At 44.7% G+C, this 19334-nt stretch overlaps 1 protein-coding gene and 1 long non-coding RNA gene across 3 annotated transcripts in view; both read left to right on the top strand.

The window, feature by feature from the left end:
* LOC135214141 (uncharacterized) overlaps positions 1–19334 on the top strand; it is a 556803-nt gene that overhangs the window by 352900 nt on the left and 184569 nt on the right. The gene's annotated exons all lie outside the window — the stretch shown is intronic.
* LOC135214495 (heparan sulfate 2-O-sulfotransferase 1-like) overlaps positions 1–19334 on the top strand; it is a 127329-nt gene that overhangs the window by 87804 nt on the left and 20191 nt on the right. The window contains exons 7-8 of the mRNA XM_064248866.1: positions 16623–16702; positions 18932–19079. Coding sequence (XP_064104936.1) covers positions 16623–16702; positions 18932–19079 — 228 coding nt within the window. The remainder of the gene's footprint in view (positions 1–16622; positions 16703–18931; positions 19080–19334) is intronic.

Below are 19334 nucleotides of genomic sequence, written 5' to 3'. Positions count from 1 at the left end.
GATCTCTCTCCCTTGAACCGATTCGTTCGCCAGACTCGGTTTATGATGGAAATGACACGCTCACTGCTCGATTCTATCAGGGAGAACGACTTCATGCTTTCTGTGGACCTGAAGGATGCGTATTTCCAGATACCCATCCATCAGTCCTCCAGGAAGTACCTACGCTTCATCCTCGACAGGACGGTGTACCAATTCAGGGCACTTTGTTTCAGTCTCTCAACCGCCCCACAGGTGTTCACGTGAGTGTTCACTCTGGTGTCGGCTTGGGCCCATTCGGTAGGGATACGTCTTCTGAGGTATCTCGACGATTGGCTGGTCCTGGCGAGCTCCCGCTCACTGTTGCTACAGGACAGGGATCGACTCCTAGAGTTTTGCCGCAATCTTGGGATTGTGGTGAACTTCGAGAAGTCAGATATCGAGCCCAAGCAGAGGATGAAGTACCTGGGCATGCAGATCGATACGGTAGCAGGGTGAGTCTTCCCCGCAGACTCGCGGATCAGCAGGTTCAGGGAGGCAGCCGAACGGTTCCTGTCCCTATAGGAGCAGCCAGCTCAGCAGTGGCAGGTCGTGATCGGTCACCTGTCGTCTCTCGAGAAGTTAGTCCCTCACGGGCGTCTTCACCTGCGGTCTCTTCAGCGAAGGCTAAAGTAGAGTTGGTCACAGGCAAGAGACCCACTGTACTTCCCCGTGTCTCTCACGGAAGAGATGAGGCAAGACCTAGCTTGGTGGCTGGACGACGGGAACCTTGTAAGAGGAGTGCCCCTTCACACTCCCCCCCGGAGATGCTGCTGTTCTCAGACGAGTCGACCGAGGGATGGGGCGCACAACTGGAGGAGTTGCTGGTTGCAGGTGTGTGGGACCATCGCAACAAGCACCTTCACTTCAGTGTCCTGGAGCTCAAGGCAGCGTTCTTCGCTCTCCAAGAGTTCCAAGAATGGGTGGTGGGACTCTCAGTGGTGTTGATGAGCGACAACACCACGGTAGCGGCATACGTCAACAAACGGGGGCCTAGTGTCCCTCCCGTTGCACTAGTTGACGATGCAGGTGCACGAGTGGGCGGTAGCTCACTCGGTAGAGCTGTTGGCCCGATACATTCCAGTCAAGAGGAATGTAGTGGCAGACAAGCTCAGCCGTCGGAATCAGGTGATAGGGACCGAATGGTCCCTTCACCCAGACGTGGCAGAAAGGCTCTTCAACCTGTGGGGGTGTCCAGTTGTGGATCTGTTCACCACCCAGCACAACAGAAATCTAGGTTTTTTACTCAGTTGTGCCGGACCCATGGGCAGCTGCAGAGGATGCTCTTCAACATCTGTGGGACAACCTCTTCGTGTACGCCTTTCCCCCTTTCTGTCTGATTCGCAAGGTGATCAGCAGGGTGCTGGTCACCATGAATCTTGGATGATTCTGGTGGCACCCAAATGGCCTCAGGCTGTTTGTTATCCGGACTTTCTGGCTCTTCTCGCCGAAGCACCGAGAGATTCCCCACTGGCACAACATCCTGTGCCAACCACACGTGGAACGGTACCACCAATCGGTTCGGTCCCTGTGTCTTCACGGCTGGCTGTTATCCACCATCTCTTGTGAGCGAGAGGCTTTTCTCATTCAGCAGTAACAGAGATGGCGGGATACCTCAGTCCTCTGCAGCTGTGTACCAGGGGAAGTGGTCCGTCTTATATGGTTGGTGTCGTGGACGGGGTCTCTCTCCTCTCAGAGCCACTCTTCAGCGGGTAGTGGATTTCCTTGTCTTCCTTCGCTGAGAGAAGCTCTTCTCCATCTCCGCAGTGAAAGGCTACAGAGCCACCCTGGCCCTAGTCCTTAAGCTGCGGGGAGTGGACATCTCCACCTCCATGGAGATCTCGCTCCTGATGAAGAGCTTCAAGAGGTCTTGCCCACCCAGGGAACTCAGGCCCCCAGGGTGGGATGTGACTCTCGTCCTTAGGAGTTTGACTCGAAGATCCTTTGTGCCACTCCGGTAGTCGTCAGACCGTCTTTCTGCTGGCCCTGGCATTGTAGCGAAGACTCAGAACTCAGAACCCTTCGGTCCCTGATGGCCGGTTCGAGTCATTCACGATTCCCTCCCTGAAGGACTTCACCGACGATGATGCGGATGAGATGCTGCTTTGTCCTGTGAGGGCGCTACGGCGCTATCTGAAGAGAACTCGCCACCTCAGGCCTGAGTGTCGATGCCTCTTCGTTAGCACCGGGGTTACCAAGAAGTTGTCCAAGAACACACTTTCTTTCTGGCTTCGTGAGGTGATCAGGAAGGCGTACGCTTTGGGTAGGAGTGACGACACTGGTCCCCTTCATCCGAGAGCCCACGAAGTCAGAGGTATTGGTTCAACCCTTGCGCAAGAACTTCTCCATAGCAGAGGTGCTGAAGGCAGGGGTTTGGGGCAACCAGACCACCTTCACATCTTTTTATCTTCGGGATATCGCCAACAGGTCCTTGGACACCTTTTCCTTGGGACCTGTGGTGACTACTCAAGTTGTGTAGCTTACCCAGCTCCCGAGCGGACAGAACAGCATCGCATCCTTATGTGACTGCGTGATTGGGTGAGCGAATGAGAGTGTGACTGGCTTCTCTTCCTCCCCCTTTCTCTCCTCTACCTGTGGGCAGAGGGTTGTGGTTGTCACTACGCTGGACAGGAGGCCGATGCAGGTAAGCTACGCGACTGAGCTCTGTCCTATCCCTTTTAGTAGGGATAGGAGCGGTTATCCACCACTCCCCTAACAAGTGGGTAGTGGATGCCAACAAGAGACAAACCCATGACCTTGTATTTGGCTCTTGAAGTAGGAACTAGTTCTTGCTTGCTATTCATAAGGGGCACGCTTGCCTCTGTCTTATGAATTTGGCCGCCTAGATGCTGACCCCTTGGCGTGGGTAGGGGGGCCTAGGGACCAACAGCTGGGCTCTGATGCCTGGTGGGGTTGCTTTCTCACTGGTCCTTGGGCCCCAGCTGCTGATCCAACTAAATTAGTCAGAACCTTTCCTTCTTTCTGCAATTTTTCCATTCTTACCACATCCTTCTCCTGCATGTAATATTTTTTACTAGCATTTCGGATTAATTATGTGGAATTTTCCACGTTTGCTGAAATTTACTGGACCTGTTAAACAGAAAAGATATCATAACTGGGACTGGGTTTTATATCTGAAGCTAAATAGTGGAAACCGTGGCAGGACCATCAACTGCCCGATAATGTTTGGACCTGAGTGATATCAGGCGGAACTATTTTGCAGGTCTGGACCACGGATTCCAGGGGGGTCTAGTTTTGCGGATAGGACTCGGCATTCTGTCCGGTTTGCCCATAATGTGGTTAGGGTGGGGATGATTGTATTCTGGTAATACTCTCAGTCCTATCAAGTGGGTTTGGCTTACACTTGGGCCACTCTAATCATGTCCCTACCCTACCCCTGTGGGGTAGGGTAGGGACGCGGACATTTGGGAGTCGGTTCTCACTTGTGCCATTAGTGGAAGAATAAAATCCATGAAAGGCTGATGATATCTTTTTAAGGTTTTCAGGTTTATTTATTAATTTTTTTTAACTTAAATCTTTATGAAATCAAATAATAAAGATTCAAGTACCCCAGGGCCCTTTGATGGCGGTGAATCGGCACAGTTAATGACTACTGGAACCTCCCCTGACAACCTTCCTCTGGAAAAATAAAAAAACCTTCCAGTGTAATTACGCTGAAACCCTATGCTCCTGTACAGAGTAAAGGGAAATTAAGCAGAGACATGTTTGAAATTGGACCTTGAATATTTGAAAAGTCTTATGAAAAGTATTTAACTTTTAATCTGGAAGAAGATAGTTATGATATTTTTGCTTTATATCGAGATATTGTGAAGTGTTGTGGCTGAGAGCCTAAGATTTCTTATGAAGGTAGAGGAAAGCTGACGGTGGAATCTACCTCAGCCAAAGAAACTGAAAAACTGAAAATATCACACCTTGGAGGAGTCAAAGTACAATGTGCAGTACATGCTTTTTGGAATCACTCCAAGCGAATGATATGTGCTCCCCAACTGATGACGTATGCCGAAGAAAAACTTGTAGAGGAATTAAAAGATCAAGGTGTAATAAGAGTTGAACGAATGAAGAAGAAGGTAAATGGAGTCTTTGTACCACTTCCCAATTTAATTATTACATTTAACTCTACTCGATTACTTACTGTAGTAAAAGCAGCCTGGCTACGTTTCAAGATTAAACAATATATCCCAAGACCGAGGAGATGTTTCCATTGTCAAGAATTCGGACATATGTTAGGGTCCTGTAGACAGAAACTGCAAGGCAAGCCAGCCACTTGTGTCAAATGCAGTGAACCAGAGCATGGCATATGTAATAAACAAGCCAGATGTATACATTGTGGAGAAAATCATCCATCATCTTCTCTTAATTGTGATGTATACATCATAGAAAAAGAGATTCAAACTTTAAGTGTAACAGAACGTATCACATTTAGGGAGGCAAAAGAGAGAGTATTGAATCAATATGTTAGACCAGGAATATCCTTTTCCAGTGTCGCTGCCAACTGAAAGAGAAATATAAATGTTAATAAGGATAATTTAAATAAGAAACCGGTGACGACCCATACTCGTGCCTCTTTGGAGGCGGCTCCAATTGTTGCTGGCGCTCCTTCCTCTTCGGAGGTTGCGCCAGTGATTTTTGGTGCTCTTGCCTCTCTGGAGGCTGCACCAGTGATTTCTGGTGCTCCTGCCTCTTCGGAGGCTGCGCCAGTGATATCTGGTGCTCCTGCCTCCTTGGAGGCTGTGCCAGTGATTTCTGGTACTCTTGCCTCTTCGGAGGTGGTGCCAGTTGATTCTGGCACTCCCGCCTCTTTGGAGGCAGTGCCAGTGGTTTCTGACACCCTTGCTTCTATGGAAGCAGAACCAGTGATTTCTGGTACACCTTCCTCTGTGGAGGCTGTGGAGGGTATGCCTGGCGCTCCCACCTCTCTGGAGGCTGTACTAGCTGTAAATGCTTTGGAGGATGCACCAATGTCCAATCCTCACATCCCTCCTCAGGAGACACCAGCTTTGTCTGCTGTTCCCGAGACTGATAACCCTCTAAAAAGGAAGGCAGCCCTAAACAATTGGTTTCCTTCCAGAAAAAAAGAGCAAGGTTGTAAGCTGAAAGCTCTTAAAAGAGGCTCTAATGTAACAGCCTCTAAAGGAAAGTAAAATTCATTAATTTTCTCTCGTGGAACTGTCAGGGATTAAGAGCTAAATGGGAAGAATTAAGGCTGCTCATATCAAAGGTGTCTCCTGTTTGTATAGCTCTGCAGGAGACCATAATTGGTAATAATATGTGCCTCAGCCCACGAGAGTATACATCCTATCATTCCACCTATAATTTAAATATTGGAAGCCATGGTGGTGTCGTGTTATATGTTCGAAATGACACCCCTCAAAATCCTATTAGTATCCAATCAGCATTGCAAGTGATAGGTGTGCAGATCCATTTGCAAAGAAAATATACAGAATGCTCTCTCTATTTACCACCTAACTAAGTCTTCCCCATCAAGGAATTTAAATCTCTTATTCTACAGTTACCACGTCCTTTTGTTATTTTGGGAGATATGAATAGCAGAAACCCTCTCTGGGGTGACATCATCACCAATCAAAGAGGAAGGTGCTTAGGTTCCATCATAGAAGATGAAAATGTGGGGATCCTCAACTCTGGTGAGTCTACGCATTTTCATGTTCAAACAGGCACGTTATCAGCCATTGATTTATCTATATGTAGTGATGACTGTCTTTTTTACTTTAATTGGAAAGCTATAAATGATAGATTTACCAGTGACCTCCATCTTCAAGTCTACCCAAATGGAACATTGGTAAAGCTGATTGGTCAACATTCCAGGAGCACAGCTCAATAGATGACTCTGCTGATGACTTTCCCTGTGTAGATGAGGCTCTTGACTTTTTGAGTACAACAATGTTCTCAGCTGGTCTTCAATCTATACCTAGGACTTCGGGCAAATTTGTCCACCGACCAGTTCCCTGGTGGACTCGTAAATGCCAGGAAACTCATTGTGTTGAATTTCGAAAAGCGAGAGCTCATTTTCGCATGGAAATCAAAAAAGCACGAAAAGAATCTTGGACGATATTCATATCTTCACTAAATTTGAAAACTCCTCTGACTCTAGTTTGGAAGAGAGTTAGAAAAATAGCGGCAAGTTCACTCCTTGTCAACCTCCAGTTATCAAGATCAATGGTTGCGAGGTAGCAGACCTCCAGTTAGTGGCAAATGAGTTTACTAATCATTTTGCTAATGTTGCGAAGAAAAATGATGATAGACCCTATTCAGCTCAAAGACAGATAATGGAACAGGTCAAAATTTATTTTAATACCTTAAGACATGAGCAATACAATGTTCCTTTTACTATTAGAGAATTTGAATCAGCCTTGAATAAATGTAATGAATCAGCTCCTGGACTGGATGATATAACATATTCAATGATTAAGCATACCCCTGAAAATACCAGACTTTTCATATTAAGCCTAATTAACAGAATTTACCAAGAACATATCTTCCCCAAGCTTTGGGAGAAGTTAAAATTACTGCCATTTGTGAAACCTGGAAAAGATCCATTCAAGACAGAGAATTATTGTCCTATTCCATTGACATCTTGTTTGTGTAAGATCATGGAAAAAAATGGTGAGCATACGATTGATGTGGTACTTGGAAAGAGATAAATATCTGTCGCCTGCTTAGTGTGGTTTTCGGAGTATACACTCCACAACTGATGTATTGGTACGAATGGAATCTTCAATATGTGAAGCTTTTGCCAACAAGCAGCATCACATCACTGTTTTCTTTGATCTAGAAAAGGCTTATGATACAACATGGAGATATGGCATTTTGAGGGTCCTTTATGAATGTAACCTGAGAGGCAATTTGTCCCTGTTTATTAAGGCTTTTTTAAAAAATAGGATATTTCAGGTTCAGGTTGGAGCAACAATGTCAGATGTATTCAATCAAGAAGAAGGAGTACCACAAGGAAGTGTTTTAAGTGTAACCTTGTTTGCCTTGGTAATCAATGGGGTTTCTAAAATAATTCCCCCAGATATAACATATACCCTTTTTGTTGATGACCTATCGATTTCCTTTGCAGCATCAAGGATGGCAGTGGCTGAACGCCGCCTTCAGCTCTGCATTGATAATATAGTAAAGTGTGCTGAGGTTAATGGTTTTAGATTTTCTGCCAGTAAAACGGTAACTATGCACTTTTGTCATATAAGGGGAATCCACCCTGATCCAGATCTGTTCATTCATAGGCAGAGAATTCCATGTGTTGGTGAAACAAGGTTTCTTGGCTTGATTTTTGATAGCAAGCTGACCTGGATTCCACATCTGAAATTTATTAAGGCAAAATGCTTGAAAGCAATGAATTTGCTGAAAGTCCTTTCTCATACTTCATGGGATGCAGACCGAACTCAGATGTTGAGATTATATAAAGCCTTGGTCTTTTCAAAATTAAGTTATGGGTGTGAGGTGTACACTTCTGCAAAGCCAAATAGCCTTAAAATGCTCAACTCAATTCATCATGGAGGAATACGGTTGTGTACTGGAGCATTTAAATCATACCGAGAGCATGCTTGTAGATGCTGATGAGGTGCCACTGGATCTTCATTACAAGCGTCTGCTGGTTCGGAGCTGGTATAGATTCCAGAGGCTATCCAAGTCTTTAACCAGCATTTGTATGAGAAATGAAAGGCATTGGCAGTTTTATGAAAGTCACCCCAAGCAATCTCATCCATTCGGTTTTAGAGTAAATTTTATTGTCCGTGAATTAAATATGCCAAGAATCAAGATTTTACCAGCAAAATATTCAGTTAGTCCCCCCTGGAACTTTCCAGAGGTAAAATTTTGTAGATATTTTAATTTTACCAAGACAGAATTGTCCAGTGAGGCCATGCGGTCAATATTTTTAGAACACTCTTTGCAACATGATGACTCACTGCAGTTTTCACGGATGGCTCAAAGTCAGATGCTGGCGTCGGCTTTGGTGTAGCCTTCCCTGATGTAGAGAGAAGCTGCAGGTTATCATCTGTTGCATTGATTTTTACTGCAGAATTATATGGAATTTTAAAGGCTTTAAAGGAAGTTTTAATTCGGAATGAAAATAATTTTATTATATATATTGACTCAAGAAGTGTTCTTCAGTCACTGGAATCTTTTAACCCTTTAAACCCTCTGATTTTAGATATATTGGAATGGCTGCTTTTACTAAAAAGAAGAGGGAAAGAAATAAAGTTCTTTTGGGTGCTTTCCCATGTTTAGGTGGCTGGGAATGAGAAAGCTGACCAACTTGCAAAGTCTGCGGTTAGCTCCCCAGAACCCACAAGATGCCTACTACCATATCGGGATTTGTATCCTCTAGTAGGTCAGAGAATTAAAAAATGTTGGCAGTCCCAGTGGGAGGATATTTTAACTAATAAAAAAATGTGCAGTATCACTTCAGTGTCTCCTTGGTCATATCCATATATGCCAAGGAGACAAGAAACGATGTTGTGCAGATTGAGGATTGGGCATACAAGACTCACACATGGGTTCTTGATATCTCGTGAAAATCCTCCGTTTTGCGAGAACTGTACTGTGCCCTTGACTGTGAAACATTTCCTTATTGAATGTCCCAGATTCGGGAATTTGAGACATAGGTTCCTGTCTTGGGGTCGTGACAGAGTAGGTAATTTTATCCTAACTACAATTCTTGGAAAGGATTGTAATATAGAGCAGTTATATAAATTTATGGGGGAGGCAGGCCTCCTCAACCAAATTTAAATTATACATAGATCGTCTATGTAAGAACTTTTTTATATGAAAAAAATTTTTATATACATATATTTATAGATATTTTTATATGAAATTTATTTAAAATTTAATTTTTTCTATTCAATTTATTTCGGTGTCAATTACCCAGATGTTGTGACGCCAGATTTGATAGACACAATCAATCAATAAATTATGAATTTGGTCCAGAGGTCTAACCACTGATCCTGCAGTGCACACCCCAATCAGCTGGGCAGAGGCTAGGATCCCTCCCTCTGCTCTTACGACCAGGGAGGGAACCAAGGTCGGATGAACACCAGTCTGTTCTTAAGACTCAGATTCCACCCACCAATAAGCGAGTCTTCCAAATGTTAAAGGACCGAGGGTTTGTATTACATGTCGGAACAAATCACAATTTGTCGTAAATTGTATTTTCATACAATCAACTTACCTGTCAGATATATACATAGCTAAGACTCCGTCGTCCCCGACAGAAATTCAAATTTCGCGCCACTCGCTACAGGTAGGTCAGGTGATCTACCGGCCTGCCCTGGGCGGCAGGACTAGGAACCATTCCCGTTTTCTACTTATATCGTTTTCTACTTATATATTTTCTGTCGCCGGTGGTATCAACATCGTTGCTGCCACCTCTTGACTGGAATTCGCTTTTCTAGACAATTGATCATCTTTTTGTGGACTTTTGGTGACGTACCTGGATCGTTGTTTTGGCATTCGCTACTGTGGACTGGATTTGGACTTGCTTTTGATTTTTCTTCAGAATGTCTGATTCAAGTGTTTGTGTGAGAATGTGTGTGAATGTAGGCTGCAAGGTGAGGATACCGAAAGCTTCGGTTGATCCTCACACTGTATGTCGCAAATGTAGGGTTTTTGATTGTTCTATTTCTAACACCTGTCATGAGTGTGAGAGGTTGAATGTTGAGGAATGGAAGACTCTAACTTCTTACTTGAAGAAGTTAGAAAGGGATAGAGTCAGAAGGGCTGCATCTAAGATTGCGGGTAGTAGTACAAGGCCTATTGAGCCTTTGGAGAATTCTAACTCTTCTCTTAATTATGATTCTGTATCAGGACCCTCACTGGCTTTACATTCAGATTCGGCCTCGGAAATTGCTGAACTGAAGGCTACTCTTCACAGGATGAGATCCAAAATGGCTACCATGAAAGGTAAGGACTGTGAAAGTGATTTTAGTGAAGTGAGTGTCCCCAGTGTTGTGGAGGGGGCGTCTGACCGTCTCTGCGACGCTCCCAGGCCTAGACCTCTTCCAAGCTCCCAAGCCCAGAGGAGAAGGAAAGTCGAAAGCCGTACGGAGGTTGTGGAGAATTCCCCCCGGTCAGGCGTCCCTTCAGCAGGTGCTGTATATAGACAGACTGCTCAGGACCGCTATCGAAAAAGCGTCCTCAGAGAGTGCTTCTCTTCGTCCGCTTCTCCCTCTCCTAAACGAGGGTGGAAGGATTCGGACTTGTCCAGGCCCCTGAAAAGGCACTGGAGAGATCCTGTGTTGGATTCAAGCCCAGAAGCTTTTTCGGAAGAAGAGCCTCCTTCTATCAAGAAGGCTAAGAGGGTTTGACGTCCCATGATGATGGGCAAAACGCCTTCGAGGTCTCCCTCTCCCGTTCAAGAAGACGCAGGAGAGGCTTCCAAGAGGATCATTTTGGCGGTGCAGGAACAGCTATCCGCCTTAGTAGGAGTCCTTTCGAAGGATCCTCCTCGTAAGAAAGACGTGAGACTGCCGGTCAAGAAGACTCGTCTTCCTTCTCCCGCCAGGAGTGAGGCTCCTGTGAGACATGAGTCTTTTGAGAATTACTCGGATAGAGACTCTTTGGACGATTTTGATTCGCCAGACAAGCGCGTCGCGCCAGTCAAGCGCGAGGCGTCCTACAGACGAGAAGCGTCTTCTAGGATTAGAGCGTCAGACAAGCGAGAAACGCTTTACAGACGAGAGGATACTCCCAGATGGGATACGTCTGCCAGACCAGCAGCTTCAGCCGAGCGCGAGGTAACAACCAGGCGTGAGGATTCAGCCAAGCGCGAGGCGCCAGACAAGCATCTGTCATACAAGGATGTGGCACCAGAAAGGCGCGAGACTTCAACCAGGCGCGAGGCGTCAGTCAGGCGCGAGAGCTTTGAGAGGCGCGAGACACCAGTCAGGCGCGAGGCGCCAGCCAAGCGCGAGGAGTCAGTCAGGCGCGAGACGTCAGCCAGGCGCGAGGATCCTGCCAGGCGCGAGGCGCCAGCCAAGCGCGAGGAGTCAGCCAGGCGCGAGACGCCAAGCCAAGCGCGAGGCGCCAGCCAGGCGCGAGGCGCCACGCCACCAGGCGCGAGCGCCCCAGCCAAGCGCGAGGCGCCAGCCAGCGCGACGGGCGCCAGCCAGCCAAAGCGCGAGGCGCCACCAGCAAGCGCGAGGCGCCAGCCAAGCGCGAGGCGCCAGCCAAGCGCGAAGAGCCAGCCAAGTACGAAGAGCCAGCCAAGCATAGGAGCTCTTTACACTCTCTTAGCCCCTCTCCTATTAGGAGTTTGTCTCCCGTAGAGAGAGTTTTTGAACAGGAAGACCCGGAACGGGAAGTGGCCTCTCCTTCTGATCCGATTTTGGAAGAGGACTCAGAGGACGAGTCTCACGGTAAAGAAGGACTGTCTAACTACAAAGTTTTGACAGCTCTCCTTCTCCAGGAATACGGAGATGCATTGATCCCTGCCGCTCCTCCTTCGCCTCGTTCACTTTTTTCATGCTCTAAGACACCGAAATCGTCGGCTTTCTTGAAGATGAGACCGACGATTTCTATGAAGAGAGCTCTGCAATCGCTGGATAGCTGGATGCTAACTAAGAAAGAGCTAGTAAGGACAGTGTTTTGCATGCCTCCCGCTAGACTTACGGGCAAGAGAGGGATTTGGTACCAGACTGGGGAGAATATGGGTCTCACACTACCAGCTTCAGCTGAAGCTGACTTTTCCAGTCTGGTAGATGCATCCAGGAGACATAGCCTTCACAACGGCTAAGATTACTTGAAGATTACTTGGGGTCTTTCAGAGTTGGATCATCTCCTCAAGGGACTTTTTCACATTCTAGAAGTCTTTAACTTCCTAGATTGGTCCCTTGGGGTGGTGTCCAGAAGGCTCATGCCCCTGAAGGGCTAGAACCGGACGTACTCCTGGCAATTTTGTCATGTATTGACAAGGCGGTGCAGGACGGCTCAGGGGAAGTTTCTTCCTTATTTGGAGCAGGTCTCTTGAAGAAGAGATCTGTTTTTAGCGCTTTCTTGACGAAAGCAGTATCACATTCGCAAAGAGCAGCTTTGTTATTCGCCCCTAGGTCTGATTTTCTGTTCCCTTCACAGTTGGTGAGGGATATTTCCCGATCTCTGACGGAGAAAGCGACACAGGATCTTCTCCTGCAATCGTCCAGGAAGAGACCAGTGATGGTGGGAGAAAAAGAAAGGGGGGTCTACTCCTGTTCGGCCCCTTTCGAGGAGAGGCCCTCCCACTAGAGTTACCGCTAAAAGGAAAACGACCGAGAAGAGAGGTCGAGCCTCGTTCCGCCCCTTTAAAAGGGGAAAGTGAAGTGGCGCTCCTCCAAACACCAGTAGGTGCCAGGCTCGGGGATTTGCGGAAGCCTGGACTCGCATCGACACAGACGCTTGGTCGATGTCGGTGCTTCAGAAGGGATATCTCATTCCTTTCCTGGACAATCCTCCCCTGACGTCAACTCCGAGGGAATTGTCCGCCAATTACAAGGACCCTGTGTTGAAAGATACTCTTCAACAAATGGTGGATCAGATGTGGGACAAGAGAGCTATAGAACTAGTGCTGGATCAAAGCTCCCCAGGGTTTTACAATCGTCTTTTCTTGGTTGCGAAAGCCTCGGGGGGCTGGAGACCAGTTCTGGATGTCAGCGCTCTGAACAAGTTTGTTTCAAAAACAGAAGTTCTCCATGGAAACCTCTGCTTCAGTCCTTGCGGCTCTTCGCCAAGGGGATTGGATGGTGTCTCTGGATCTCCAGGACGCCTATTTTCACGTCCCGATCCATCCTTCGTCGAAGAAGTACCTCCGTTTCATGACGGGGGGAAGGATCTTCCAATTCAGAGCCTTGTGTTTCGGCCTGTCTACGGCGCCTCAGGTTTTCACGAACCTTTTGAAAAATGTGGCGAGATGGCTTCATCTGAAAGGAATCAGTATATCTCTATACCTAGACGACTGGCTTATCAGAGCAAAGTCAGAGAACCAGTGTTTGGAGGACCTGACTGTGACACTAAACCTGATAAAGACATTAGGATTACTCGTGAACCTCGAGAAGTCCCAACTGATCCCCAGCCAGAACTTGGTCTATCTGGGGATTCGGATGGATTCTCGGGGTTTTCGAGTATTTCCTTCTCAAGAGACTAGCGAGAGGTTTAGAAAAAGTCTCTCTCTTCCTAAGGAAGGAACGGACTTCGGCGAGGGAATGGTTGAGCCTGTTAGGGACCCTTTCCTCGCTCGAACAGTTCTTTCATCTAGGAAGACTTCATCTCCGTCCTCTTCAGTTCTTCCTCAGAAGTTCGTGGAACATGAAGACAGGACTCCTCTCGGACAGTTTTCCCATTCCAGATCTGATAATACGACATCTAGAATGGTGGTTACTCCCACTGAGGGAAAACAAGGGTACTTCCCTGGAAACATTACAGAGCCCAAACCTTGTATTGTTTTCCGACGCGTCGGAAAAAAGGTTGGGGAGCACTTTGGGAAAGAGAGAAGTGTCAGGCACTTGGAATGCTCTTCAAGTGTCCTGGCACATAAACTGCAAAGAACTGTTGGCTGTACACCTAGCTCTAAAGAGCTTCGAACCGTTAGTATGCAACAAAATAGTACAAGTGAATGCGGACAATACAACCGCTCTGGCATACATCGGAAGCAAGGAGGTACTCACTCGTATGCCCTTTACGAACTCGCAAGAGAACTGCTGTTGTGGACATCGCAAAGGAACATCTCTCTCTTGACGAGGTTCGTTCAGGGAGTAAGGAACGTAAGAGCGGACAGGCTGAGCAGGAGGAACCAGGTCCTTCATACCGAGTGGACCCTCCACTCAGACGTTTGCCTCAAGCTCTGGTCTCTTTGGGGAACTCCTCATGTCGACCTCTTTGCCACGTTCCTCTCGAAGAGACTGGAAGTCTTCTGTTCAGTAGTGGAAGATCCCAGAGCTCTAGCAGTAGACGCCTTCCTGCTAGATTGGTCTCAGGTAGACGTTTACGCATTTCCCCCATTCAAGATTCTGGGGCAAGTGCTCAGGAAGTTTGTGACTTCAAAGGGACAAGAATGACCCTGATAGCCCCCTTTTGGCCAGCTCAAGAGTGGTTCCCAGAGGTACTGGAGTGGATAGTAGACTTCCCCAGATCCCTTCCACAAAGGAGGGATCTTCTCAGACACACACTTCGAGAGGTTTCATCAAAACCTCCCTGCTCTCGCTCTGACTGCCTTTCGACTATCGAAAGACTTGTCAGAGCGAGAGGCTTTTCTAGCAAAGCAGCAAGCTCGATCGCTAGAGCCCGGAGAACTTCCACTATCCGGGTTTACCAATCCAAGTGGGAAGTTTTTAGAAGGTGGTGTAAGTCAAAGAAGTTGTCCTCCTCCAGTACCTCTGTAACAGAAATAGCTGATTTTCTGTTATTTCTGAGAGAAGAATCGCAGCTCTCCGTAGCCACGATAAAGGGCTATAGGAGTATGCTATCGGCCGTCTTTAGGAATAGAGGCCTAGATTTGGGAAACGATAAGGATCTGCATGATCTGATTAGGTCGTTTGAGACCAAGAAGTCTAGGATTACTTCTCCCCCTAACTGGAATCTAGACGTAGTGCTGAAGTTCTTGGCTTCAGAGAAATTTGAACCCCTACATTTGGCCTCGTTTCGTGATATAACGAGAAAATGTTTATTCCTTTTGTCACTAGCGACGGCGAAAAGAGTTAGTGAACTGCACGCCCTTAGTGACAAAGTCGGGTTCAATATAGATTCAGCCATCTGTTCCTTCAAGGAATTATTCTTGGCGAAGAATGAAAATCCTTCGAATCCCTGGCCGAGAAACTTCGAGGTAAAAGGATTATCGGGTCTCGTCGGCAGGGAACCGGAGAGGTCTCTTTGCCCAGTAAGGGCGTTAAAGTTTTACTTACAGAAAAAGGAACAGTTGGGAGGTTCTAGACAAGGTCTTTGGTGCTCAGTGAAGGATCCATCAAGACCTATGTCTAAGAATGCTTTAGCCTTTTTTGTCAGGAACGTAATTACGGACGCTCATAAGGCTTGCACGGATGATTCTTTAAAACTCCTGAGAGTAAGAGCTCATGAAGTGAGAGCAGTGGCGACGTCTCTCTCTTTTCAGAGAAATATGTCACTGAAGAATATCTTGGAAGCGACATATTGGAGATGTAATTCTGTGTTTGCTGCTCACTATTTGAAGGACGTGCGTGTGACCTATGAAAAATGTTTTTCCTTAGGTCCTTTTGTGTCTGCGGGCACAATCCTGGGTACAGGAGCTGACAACAATCCCTAAAATTTTTTTTTTTTTACTTCTTAAGTTTAATAGATATGTTCTAGACTTTCTGCTGAACAAGTGCAGTTACCGCACAAGCGGCCAGTCACTTCCGTTCAGTAAGGAACTCTTGTGATATCTTGTAATAGATAAAAATTTTTTTTTGAAATTATTGGGTGCGTGTGCATTGTGGTTTGAGTTACGGTTGTTGCGAAGAGTTGGGGATAACTCGGAGCAATTTTTAATACTAACATGGTGGTTAGGATCAGGTGGTCGGGATTGGTTGTGTGCTCCTTAATAAGGTGTGTTGTCATGTAAGTGGATCAGCACCCATTGACAAAGTCCTTTCAGGCTTTGCCGAGTAAGTGGATAAGACCCCTTCGGCAGACCCACAAGAATTCTTGGCCATAGATCACATATCTCGCTAAAGTTTCTTGAGGTGATGCAGACTACGGGGCAAACACCCACGAAGTCTACCACCTATCAGGTAGGAACCAAGGTTTTTATTTTATACCTACAACAGATGTTGTTTACCTGTCTATTCCAGTAGTAGCTGTCTCTTACCCTCCACCGAAGGGTGCCAATCAGCTATGTATATATCTGACAGGTAAGTTGATTGTATGAAAATGATATTGTTATAATACAATAAAGTTTCATACATACTTACCTGGCAGATATATACGATTAGGGCCCACCCAGCCTCCCCACAAGGAGACAGGTGGAAGGAGCAAAATATATGAGTAGAAAACGGAATGGTTCCCAAGTCCTGCCGCCCAGGGCAGGCCGGTAGATCACCTGACCTACCTGTAGCGAGTGGCGCGAAATTTGAATTTCTGTCGGGGACGACGGAGTCTTAGCTATGTATATATCTGCCAGGTAAGTATGTATGAAACTTTATTGTATTATAACAATATCATTTTTCCTAACTATACAAACCTGAGGTCCTTTACACATAGTCCCACCTCATGCCACTCCTCACTCTGTTCCTGGGCCTAAAGCAAAGTGAAGCTTCACCTCCCAGCCGGGCGGGACACCCGACTACCAGACAAGCAGTTAACTACTGAACCTCCTTTGTCAAAAGCTTACGACCGGTTCCAGCTGCTGCTTATTACATTCCATATGTTAAAGGACCTCAGGTTTGTATAGTTGGGAAAAATACAATTTACGACAAATTGTGATTTTTTTCCATTTGAAATTGAAAATAGTAAAATGGTTTAATTGAATTTGGACTGGCAGTGATTTGGAATATTTTAGGCTTGGTCTTGCATTCAGAGAAGGCTGGAGTTCTCATATCTAGTGTTCTTTGAGCTTATTCTTCCGTAATTTTTGAATTTTACCTTTTCAGGCTCAAAATCTCATTTGCGGAAAACTGTGAAAAAGATATTGCCTTCAGAGGAAACTGTTGCCAAACTGCAAAACACAAAGGTACATTTGTAATGTTTTACTTAACCTTTGAGGAGTAAGCATGTTCTTCTCCCTGCTCTTAGTACTTGCCCCAGATTATATTAATAACCATTGATAAAATACTGACTAGTGCCTAAGATGTATTCTTGTTTTATTGAGGGTTCTTTGTTGCTTTAGGAGCTCAGTTTTATTTTGTACATATCATAACTTTTATAACATTGTGGAGGAAAAATATAGGGCATGAAAATACTTGCACATTCAGTATCAACGTGTTCATACTATTAAATTTTGATAGTGAGGGATTTGAGGAATGTGTAGAGTCATTTTTGTTAGCGTTTAATGCTAGATCAATGGGAAAGTCATGTGCTGATTAATAGAACAATTTATCAGCTGTACTCTACAAGATTTTTGTATTGTAATATACAGTACATTTGATTTATAAAATTTAGTGTTTCACCTGATAACAAAGGAATATCAAAGAAAAGAACTTGCAAATAGTGTCAAAATATGGTAGGTAGAAAGCCATGAAAGAAGGCAAAATTAGAAAAAGTGTCAGTGTAACATATTGGAAGGGATATGAAGAGATTTGAATAGGAGAAGAGAATTTCACAGCTCTGGTGGAAGATAGGAGGATAGAGATGTGCTGCATGTAGAGAAGAGCAGTTTTGTTTGAAAGGGATCAGAAGGGCAAAGATTAGTTGGAAGGAATGGAATAAGAATTTCAGCACTATAGAAGAACAGAGAAAACATTCAGGTTACTGAAGTGGTGGAAGAAAGATGGAGAAGATCTGAAAAGAGAAAATTACTTGAAGTAGCAGATAAAAATGGAGGCTTTGATACTGAGAGAAGGAATGTTGTATATGAACTATAAAATGTTGACGTGGTAGAAAGGCTTGATGGAGCCATGGGAAGAAAAGTGGCAAAGTGGTAAGTCCATCAGAAATAGGAAGCAACAAAATGGTAAGTCCATCAGAAATAGGAAGCAAGTTTTGCTAAAAGTAGGTGGAGATCTGGTAATTTATAAGGTGACTAAAATATTTGAAAACATGATAGAGGAAGGGATAGGGCCAGGAAATTAGGGAAGGAGTATGACAGTACTTATATACAAAGGAAAAGGGGACATAGTATTATATACAAAGGAAAAGGGGACATAGTACATTGTAGTAATTATAGAGGATTATTTTACTTGCTAGATGTAAGGCAGAGAAAAATGGTTAAAATTGATAGTCATCAGACGGTTTCTTGTTAGAAAGATCAACAAGTGACAGCCTTTTTGATGAAGCAACTACAGAAAAAGTACCCTGTGAAGTGAAAAAGATGCCACAGATTTGTGGATCTTGAGAAGGCACATGACAACAGGAATGCAAGCAGTTAGATGGGAATAGCAAAGCCAGAGGACATCGAAAAAACTTCTTGAAGTAGTGAGTTAATGTTCAGTAACACAAGATCTGGAGTGAAGATTGTGGCAGGTGTATGAGAAGAATTAACAGATTTTGATGTCCATCAAGAATCAGTCTTAAAATCTTTTGTTGCATATTTTGTCAGCGGAAGAAGCTGCAGAGAATTACAGAAAGGAAGGCTCTTAGGAACTCTTGGGGGCAGATGACCAATGTAACCAGTATAATCAGAGAAAGAGGTTGCACAGCTACTGAAAAAATAGCAAGAGGTTGCAGAATTGCTTAGAAAAGAACATTTAAAAAACAAAACTTACAGTTATTGGTAAGAAAGCAAGAATGGGAAAAAGTATTGAAAAACAACATAAGCAAAACAAATATATTATGGTTACTTGTAAGAAAGAGAAATAAGTGCATTCAGGGAAGTGGCCATTTGGTGCTGTAGGAAAATGTTGGGGTGAAATTCTCAGGATTGCAAAACATTCATGAATTTCTTGGCTCAGAAGTACGTATATGGTGAGCGAATGTAGAAGAGATGAAGTGGAGCACCTTTTTATGGTGGAAGAAGGGTAGGTCTTAAATGAGGGCACTTATATGAAAAGTAGCAGGAGTATAGTTTAATTCTTGAATATTGCTGCTATGTCTGATAGAATTTAAGAACAGTTTGCATTCCCCCATTAAGAAAATTTTGTTACTGACCTAAAGCTGTCAGTTATTGAGGATTACAGAAAATCAGTTTTGATCGTTGATTGTATTTAACAAATGATAGCTGAATTGATTAAACTCATTCCAAAGGTATGCAGTCCTGAAAATTTCTTGTTAAAATACATTGTTAAATTTTTTTTTTCCCATAAAGGTGATGAGACTGGAGGAAGAATTTTACAATTTTGCCCTGAATCACTTCCACTTTTTAAGAAAGAAGACTCTAGTTGATGTGGAAGGCAGTGACCTCATATTAGAGAGAGGTCAGAACTTTGGTTATGAAAAAATTAAGCCTAGAAAAAGTAAGTATATTGTACGTTTCCCTTTTTTTTTTTTTAGAAGGATCACGCTGTATATATCTATGATTTTTTATTTTCTAGGCCTGATGCTTTGTTACTTATCTAAGTTTTCCTCGAATCTTTTCAATACTGTAATTAAATTATGTACATTTACTTACCCTATATAGTTTGGTGTAGAAGTGTAAAAATTAAATTTAAAAAATGTAGCATTATTAGTAGTACTTGGTTTCCACTCATCCCTCCCCGAAAAAAAAAAAA

This window comes from Macrobrachium nipponense, chromosome 45 (assembly GCF_015104395.2).
Source record: "Macrobrachium nipponense isolate FS-2020 chromosome 45, ASM1510439v2, whole genome shotgun sequence".
NCBI classification, from domain to species: domain Eukaryota; kingdom Metazoa; phylum Arthropoda; class Malacostraca; order Decapoda; family Palaemonidae; genus Macrobrachium; species Macrobrachium nipponense.
The sequence above is the reverse complement of the archived record's forward strand: the minus strand, read 5'-3'. Positions and strand labels throughout refer to the sequence as shown.